General features: G+C 35.6%; 1 protein-coding gene across 1 annotated transcript; it reads right to left on the reverse strand.

The window, feature by feature from the left end:
• Positions 1-7840: 7840 nt before the first annotated feature.
• LOC126706599 (uncharacterized) lies at positions 7841-8710 on the reverse strand. The gene is made up of 2 exons (XM_050406135.1): positions 8436-8710; positions 7841-8134 (listed from the first exon to the last, which is right to left on the reverse strand). The coding sequence occupies exons 1-2, from the start codon at positions 8641-8643 to the stop codon at positions 7875-7877; spliced, it is 468 nt and encodes a 155-aa protein (XP_050262092.1). The 5' UTR covers positions 8644-8710; the 3' UTR covers positions 7841-7874.
• Positions 8711-9436: the final 726 nt, after the last annotated feature.

Below are 9436 nucleotides of genomic sequence, written 5' to 3' on the forward strand. Positions count from 1 at the left end.
ATGTGACTGACCAGTGGGTATTGAACAAGCCCCGTAATCAATCTGTGATCAAGTTTGAAGCCAAAGCAAAATCTCTTCCACGGTCGCAAAGAGGTCCTAGAACGAACCATGTGTGTCATCACTGCGGACTTCAAGGGCACACCCAACCCAATTGTCATAAGTTGAGAGCATTGAGGAATACAAGTGATCAAAGGATAAAAAGGCCAAGAAATGACAAGAGGACTTGGACTGTTGAGCCATCAAGAGATCGAAATGGTGATCTTGGAATGATGGACGTGATGAAGATGATTGATGCATTCACCAACTACTTGGAAAACTTCACTAAAAGGTTTGAAAGTCCTAACTCTCGTACCCAATCCTATAAGGATATCACCCCAAATGCACGTGACGTGTGAGTGATAAAGGGTACTCATGCATAAGCATTACAACATGCCCATGCATTAATACTTCCTATGTTGTATGACTGTTGGTTTTTTATTGATTATGTGAATTGAAAATTGTTTGTTTGTTTTTGCTTTCATTCATTTAAAATGTTTTTACATTGTTGCTTTTGATCAATCTTTTCCTTCTTGCATGTCAAAAATCCAAAAACCACGTAAAAAGTAAAAAATCCAAAAAGACTGATCAAAATTGTTGAGTTTTGTCTCAAAATATGTTTTATCATGTACCTTTGTGCAAATGGCTTTGTGCATCTACGAGCATAGCTTGTTCCCTATGCACTAATATCATTGTGGGAGAAATCTTGAAATCTATGTGACTGTTGTAAATAGATCTTCAACCTTGTCATGAATGATCAGTGAATGGTTTTGTTGATCTTGAGACATGCATAGACTTTGTAAGGTTGAATTTAATCAACCATCTTGTTGACTTTATTCCGTGCCAAATTTGCTTGTATTTCAGCAATTAGTAACCCTGTATTTAGGTGGGTTTGTTGTAAGGGTAGTGAGTGAGATAGAGTGATTGAATGCTCAAGAGTGTGCAAGAAACCAGAGTCTCGCGGCTGCAAGCCGCCAGAAGCAGCACATGTGCCAAGCATGCCAGAAGTTGAAACGTCATGCTAGCTGGAGCACTGCAGGATAAAATAGGAGAACTGGCCATTCTGTTATCACGCGGCTGGATCTCGCGACTCAGTCAAGCCGCGAGCCACCCCTGTTTTGAAAAACCTAACGTTTCACATTCTTTTCTCACCCCAGTATAAATACCCCTTATACCAACAAAAGAAAGAGAGCTTCCAGAGAGAATTTTGAGAGAGAAACCCTAGAGTAAAACAAGATTGATTCATCTACAATCTTTACATAAGAGTCTCTTCAAATTCCTCAACTCTCTTCCTCTCTATTGTTAAACCCTTGAGAGAAATTTTACCAAAACATTTTCTCATGATATCCATTACTATGAGAAGGCTGTTTGGTGTTCTGGGAAGCAGTTAGGAAGGAACCAATTTACATTGGTTGATGCTATGGTAAAGTAGCGGAATCCGAGAAGCTAGAAAAGAAATAGGTTTGGCTCAACCTCGTTGGAGCAAGAAGCTTGAAGGGTTTAGGTGCACTGGGTAGATTAAGCTTGGAGGGTATATTGTTGTCTATGTATCTCAACTACATTTTCTAGTGGATTACTTACTGCTTGGAGGGCGGCGGAGAGGTTTTACGCCGAGGGCTTCGGTTTCCTCTTCGATAACACATCGCGTGTTGTCCTTGTGTTTGCATCTTCCTTCCCTTTTATCTTTGCTTTTTCTTATCTGCTGTGGGTTGTGATTTTAATTTGGCTCAGATTGTTTTCCAATTCTGTTTTATAGCTTTTTTTCATTTTCCGCACACTAGTTGTTTGACATAAAGCTTGAATTGGTTAATTTGTAAATTGGGGGTCTAAACGTTTAAGGGTGTTTTTACACTATTTGAACTTTCAGACTTGATGCCCAAAAAGCCAAAGGCTAACTTATTAAAGTGAAATATAAAAAATTTCAGGCATCGATCTCACAATGAGATGTATTGATTCAAAAAGATCAAATGATATGTGCTAGTTGTGTATGTCCTGATTGAATTGATCATTGAAGCTTCACATTAGACTAAGGACTATCTCATTTTTGATATCAACACACAACACACATATCTATATTCAATGAATGTCATATTCATTCGTGTGATTGTACTTATTTAAATGTGTTTTCATATGCTCTATCTTTGTTGATCAATCACAAAAAGATTTTTTAGTGTTTTAGTTGTTTTTGGAAAGCACTTTAATTTTACAAAAATTGTCAAAAATTCAAAAACTGTGTTGCCCTGTTTTGGTGACTCAGTCGTGGGTAGAGCTAGTCGTGAGTCCATATAGAGATTTTTCGCGATTCACTGGTGACTCATTGGCGGGTAAATGCTTTAATCGCAAAAAAGACTTAGAATATTTTTCAAAAATCTGGTTTTTCATGCTTTTCGTGGCTCAGGTTGGCGACTTGTTCGCGGGTGGAAGGTCCAGTCACAAAGGGTACATAGAGATTCTCACGGCACAATTCATGACTCTCTCACGAGTGGAACTTCCAATCGCAAAAAATACTTAGAAAATTTTTCAAAAGTTTTCTTTCAAGTGTTCTAGCGGCTGGCCCTGGCGACTTGCACGTGACTTGATTCAGTCTCGAAAATCGCGTGTTTTGCACAAAATTGGTTAGTTTTTAAACCTTTTCAGTTTTCCCTCAAACATTTCTGACTATTCATCTTCTTCCTTACCTAAAACACTCTCAAACTCACCGTGTCACTCTCGAACAAACCTTTATTTTTGCATCATTTCATCCTCAAATCTTCAAGGAAATGGTATGAGCTTTCTCTTTCTCACTTGAACTCGTGACTCAGTCCAGTCGCGAGGCCAAGTCACCAGACCACCCTGTTTGGGAAAAAAACTGACTCTTCACATTCCTTTCTCACCCCACTATATATAGACCCTTATACCCACTAAATGTAGAGAGATTCCAGAGAGCATTTTGAGAGAGAAACCCTAGAGAAAAACAAGATTGACTCATCCACAATCTTCACATAGAGACTCTTCAAATTCCTCTACTCTCTTCCTCTCCATTGTTACATCCTTGAGAGATACATTACCAAAACCTTTTCTCACCATACCCATATCTGTGAGAAGGCCATTTGGTGCTTTGGGAAGCAGTTAAGAAAGGACCAATTTCATATTGGTTGATGCTATGGTCAAGTAGCGGAATCCGGTAAGCAAAAGAAGAAATAGGTTCGGCGTAACCTCATTGGAGTAGGAGCTTGGAGGGCTTAGGTACATTGGGTAGATTAGGCTTGAAGGGTCTTCTGTTGTTCAAGTATCCCAACTACATTATTTAATGGATTATTTACCGCTTGGAGGGCGGCGGAGAGGTTTTACGCCAAGGGCTTCAGTTTCCTCTTCGATAACACATCGTTGTGTTGTCCTTGTGTTTACATCTCTCTTCCCTTAATCTTTACCATTTAATTTTTTCTGTGGATGTGATTTTATTTGGTTTAGATTGTTTATCAATTCTGTATTAAGCTTATGTTCATATTCCACACATTAACTGTTTGATATTAAGCTTGAATTGATAATTTGTTAATTGGGGGTCTAAACGTTCATAGTGTTTTATACACTTATTAAATATTCACCTCTGAACTCTTCAATATATGAACGCCACCCTTTTTTGCACAGATCCCAGTACGTGACTAATCAATAATGCACAGCTCCTAATACGTGACTAACATACCAACTTGAAGAAGATGTTGGCTGCAAAGTTCTTCACTTCATCGATAATGAAGATCAATAAACACTTGGTTACAAAATCCTAAGGCGCAAAGATGTAGTAGCTTCTTTTCGAGAGAATAAGGCATCGATCACCTTTTGCACAATGTATATAAACATGGTCACAAGACCGTTGTACAAGAAGAAGGAGGTAAGCACTCCCCCTAACAAGACGAAACACATCTCCCCCTTACCTCTTAACAAGATGAAACACATCTCCCCCTTACAGATGCATCTATTTCTCCCCCTAACATGTAGAATCATAAAAACAGAAACCACAATTTCTCCCCCTTTTTGTCATGATTGATAAAGGGTACAAGAAGCAAGAAAGCTTCACCCGAGAAACATAAAGATGATCAAGGATGATCAAGGGGCCACAAAGAATCCATAAAAATGCAAGAATGTAATGAAACAAGATGCTATGGATGACAACATAACAAAAAGATGCAAATCATGTTAAAAACAATGCTTGCAAGAGGATCTCGATCGATCAAGAGGTGTCAAGATGCTATCGAGCCAACCTCGATGGATCGAGAAGCTGTTGAGAAGCTATCGAGGGGACAGAAAGTATCTCGATCGATCAACCTAGCTATCGAGAGGTGTCGAGATTGCGATAAAAAGCAACTGAAGACCTCAATAGAAAAACTAGGTGTCGAGGAGGTGTTGAGAAGTTGTCGAGATTGCTCAAAAATAGTTTTTCAAGAAGGGAAAAACATAAATATGAATGCAATCAAGCATGCAACTCAACCAAGGATCCAACCAACATTTTAAACTCTCAAAATCATCTCTCAACAATACTTTTAAGCACATAGATCCCAAAAACACACACACACAAGTCTAACCAATTTTATATTTCAAAAACAAGTTAAGACAGTTTACTGAGAATACATTAACACATGTAAACCTTGTGATGGCCAAATCACATTGTACCTACACATGTATTAGGAGTAGCAAAGAATATTGTATGTTATATGTGAAAAACATCGCAATATTGTATAAGTGTATACATGTTATGATGATTTGATATATGAGAAAACCACTTTAACACACACACAATCATAACTGTTTGATGGAGACTATTACCTTCGAGGTACATTCAATAACTCTCACATCTCCTAGAATACACGCTTACAATCATATTTAAAGCATTTTTGATCTTTTTGCTTTTTATTTTTCTTTTAAGCAAACCATGCATGAACATATAAGAGATAGAAAAGAAATACCCAATTATGTTAAGCTTTTGACATTCCAATTTTGCTATGCCGAAGCACACAAATGTCATTCATGATTGGCGGGCAACAGTGGTGAGATGGTTATTTATGCCTTTCTCTTAGAATTTTCTAGTACTTCCCATCAAAAAGAGTGATATAAGTGTTAAAAACAAGAGATCACTTAACCTTACTCATCACAGACACGAGCAACAAAGCTCACTTGCTTAGTTGTGCATAGAGATGCTCATCTAAGCTACAAGAGATACAAAGTTTAGAAAACTTTGTTTCAATGGCCATCCAATGTACACAAACACACACTGTTTTTGTATTTTTTTTATTTTTTATTTATTTTGAAAACAAAACAAAACAAAAACTAAACAACCAACCAAAAACAGACAATAACATGAAAGAATGAAAGAAATATGCATATGCATGAAGGCATGATAGAGATGTGCAGATACATGAAAGCATGATTCAAAAAGCAAATAAGAAATCAAGTAAAGAGAGTCCTACTTTAGATAGAAATAATTAAAGCAGAGGACAAACAGAAAAGATAATTAAGTCCTAGGCTCTTTTCTCACCCACACAGCACGAGTTTTTGGTTGTGAAGATGAAAAGGCACGTGTCTTAGTATGTCTACTAAAGGACATAGAAGAATTAGAATTCTCCTGAAATTGAGTTAAAAAGCTCAAAGTTTTTAATAACTCTCCAAACAAAGGTGTAGGTCCTTGAGAGGAAACCTGTGACCGTTTGGACAATTGCTTATAAGGATACAACTTAAAGCAATTAGGACGAATGTGTTCAGAAACACCACAATGGTGACAAACATGAGGTCTAACAAAGGATTTAAAATTAGCCAAATTAGTTTTAGATTTCATACTTTTATTACCTTTCTCAAATTGGAGCACAAACTTTGATCCAGAAGCCGTGGAAGAGGAGGGGCAAGAGAAGACAACACAATTTAAGCTAGTCTTATCACAACTAGGCTTTTGAACACTCAATACCTCATCAAGCTTTGCACTAGACATCCTTTCTATTTGAGTTCTAGCTTGACTGAGCTCTACCTCAAGATTCTTGACCTTCTCTTCTAATGAGGTGTTCTCCACAACAAGAGTCTCAACTAATCTTGTAGTCTCATCTACTTTGACTAACAGATCAGCTTTTTTTAGTTTTTACCTCATTAAGCTCTATTTAACAAATATGTGAAGTCTTTTCAGATTTTATAAATTCAATGCATAGCTTATTATAGGCTTCTTGAAGGGTCATCTTTTTGGGTACTTCATCATCAGAAGAGTCCTCACTGTCACTAGCACTCTCCACAATCACCTTATCGGTTGAGGCAGCAAAAGCCATAACGTGACTACATTCATCCACATACTCATCAGAAGAGTCATTCTTAGAATCACTCCAAGTAGCGACCAACTCTTTATCTTTTGACTCCTTGGTCTTTTCCTTCATAAGGTAGTTTGGGCACTCTATCCTCATATGACAAAAACCTTTGCACTCATGGCACTGGATGAGGGGTTTCTCTCTCTTACCCTTCCTAAAAATGTGTCCCTTACATATAATTTATGCCAGCTAGATGATGAATATAACATTGATTTAACAAACATGAATTATAGGTTATCTCTCTTATCTCATACTAGTCCAAAAGAAAAATAAAGAACTTAAAATAAAAAATAAAAAAAGGTTTCACTTATGCGGTATGTCCCTCTAAGCACAAATTGATAATCAATGGAAACATAATATGGGTGCTTTTAATGATCTTAGCATCTTCTTGTCATAGATCTCTTTGTGTGCTTGTGAAGGTGTATTCATTTGATCTCTTCCAACTTGTTTGGGAGAGAATAAAAGTAAAATATATTGAAAAGGAATTTGCCTATTTGAAAGTATAAAATGATTAGGAGAATACACATCTCATTTTTACTTAATTTTACCTCAGGATCCCAAATCTTTGTCTTCTAACACACATATCATAAAGCTACTCCACCACTTTATTTATAGAGACTACGACACTTTACATTTTTCTAATTAAAAAATAAATAAACAAGAGGTTAATGTAATATATTTAGGTCCAAACCTACCAACTTGAACTTGTAGGGCCAACTAATATCCTTATGTGTATATTAACTTTTTTTTGTTGGGAAGAATGTGTTATATGAACTCTTTAATTAAAATCTCACCATGATGTTATCTGCCCAACTGTCGTACCATCTAACTCCAATTATGGAGAATAGGATGGACAATATGTCTTCTCGCATTTTTTTTTTCTTCACATGCATTTTTGAAATACAAAATATAATAATTATATGGTGAATAGACATTTAATAGGGTTATGATTATAAGTGATATAATCTATCTTTTATTTGGGAAAAAAAATTATGTGATAGTATTTTGCTGGATGATGCAAATGTCATTACTTAAAAGTTACACTCCATCTTTCTAAAAATTAATATTTACTTCAAATGTCTAGACCAAACATGATCCTTAGGTCAAATGTCATTAACCTTTTCAACTGTAAAAGACTCCGATGCTTTCAATATAAAATGGTTAATATTACTATAAAACAAGCAGGGATGCAAAATGGCACCTCTGTGGAACATCAATATGACAACTAGTACATTTATTCTCTATCGTCTCAATTATTCAGAACTCATAACATATATTGTTTGTAACCGTAAGGACGGGGAATGAAAATACATAAATCATAGAAAATCATCTGATTTAGAATGTGACTCATAAACTGTAAAATGAGCAATCAATCAATTACTATTTGTTCAAAATTACAAATAGTCTTTTATTTAATAAAAAAGAAGAAGACGAAAACACTCATTATTTGCTACAACACAACAAAACGTAAAAAGAGAGTAGCAAATAACGTTTCCCACGGCACACACGTTGTACCAGTAATTATCTATAGGTCCGGTCTATTGGCGTCACAGAAAACTTCATTGTTCCATTCAGGCAATGAATGCCATCGTGCTCACCGCAAGCAAAGTAGTGAGGCTGCGACTCTTTCAGCACAAACTCAAAGCCGTTCCCAGCTCCTTGTTTTGTATTTCCCTGCATCTTGGCATTTTTCAGGTCACATTTAATGAAGCTCTCCTGGTTTGGTAGCAAGTAAACACTGTGAGGAAATGTTTTTGGAGTTGGTGGATCATATTTGAAAACTGCAATCAACATCATATGAACAGTTATTTTTCATGCATATTTGCATTCAGCAAAAATAAACAAAAAATGCACATATTTTTCATGTTCCATAACGATCAAAATTGATAACCTATGAATAAATAAATTGAAAACAAAGTTCGAAGTTAGAATTGACTATATATTTTGATATCATATTGAACTTTATAACTTGTCATAAAAACACAAGCGATTTACAAATATGATTTTGGTCAATATATTTTACAACCTGAACTATGCATGGCAATATGTAACAAGTAGCAATAGCAAAGTTATTAAGCTCACCTAGAGTGTCATTTAAGTAGAAAGGGCCATGTTTTGTTGCCCATTCGATGTAGTTAAAGCCATAATTCCAGTGGTGCGTGTCACCCACAATGATCTTGTTGGAGGATTGTGTATTAATGGAATTCCCAAATGGCCTGGCTATGCTAACTGCCATTGTGGAAGCAATCAGCAGCACTAGCATGAGTCCTTGCATAATTGTGAAACCCATGGTATGATTTGCAACTTGTGAAAGATAATAGAGAGTGAAATAATTAAGAGGGTGCACACAGAGAATGAGCTTGCGAAATAAGATGTTAGCAATGATATTGATAGCGTGATTTAAATGGGTATTTATAATGAGAGAGAGAGAGAGAGAGAGAGAGAGAGAGAGAGAGAGAGAGAGAGAGGTGTATAATGCATTGGCTAATTACTAAAAACGGAACTTTTTTGTTATAGAGCTTTTAAATTGTATTTTCCATCTCTTGACTACAAAATTTTGAAAAAGATGAGTTGTATTTTATAAAAAATGAGTCAATTTTCAAAAATTATTTTCTATAAATATCTCATTTGCCTATGTTTTGTAGCAACATTAATTGACTGGAAAAAAAAATCTCATAATTTCCCTTATTTAGCTTGCTATAAGATAGAGTTGTTTTGCAAAAATAAAAAAATTCCTAGAAAACACTCTCGAAGAATAAGCAATATTTTTTTAGTTGACCAAAGAAAAACACCAAGCGCAAGGTTTTCCATTGAAACAAATGGAACATTCTTCTTCTCCTTTTTTTTTTTTTTTTTTTTTAATAATAAAAATAATTTTCTGTATTTGTTTTAACACATTGATAGTTTGATACATGATTATGTCCTTAAAAGGAAAATGTTCTCGAACACTCATTGATATACACTATGTACATGCAACATCTATAAGTTCACACTAGATATCCACAATAATTAACATTTTCTATGTTTAAAATGTGAAAAGTGCAATGGAGACAATGTACAAAAAAACATGTGAGAATCACTAT

This window comes from Quercus robur, chromosome 11 (genome assembly GCF_932294415.1).
Source record: "Quercus robur chromosome 11, dhQueRobu3.1, whole genome shotgun sequence".
Classification (NCBI taxonomy): Eukaryota; Viridiplantae; Streptophyta; class Magnoliopsida; order Fagales; family Fagaceae; genus Quercus; species Quercus robur.

Coding starts and splice junctions, on each gene's coding strand:
- LOC126706599 (XM_050406135.1), bottom strand. CDS start 8,643: ATGGGTTTCACAATTATGCAAGGACTCATGCTAGTGCTGCTGATTGCT. Junction 8,135..8,435: donor CTACTTAAATGACACTCTAG/GTGAGCTTAATA, acceptor TGTTGATTGCAG/TTTTCAAATATGATCCACCA.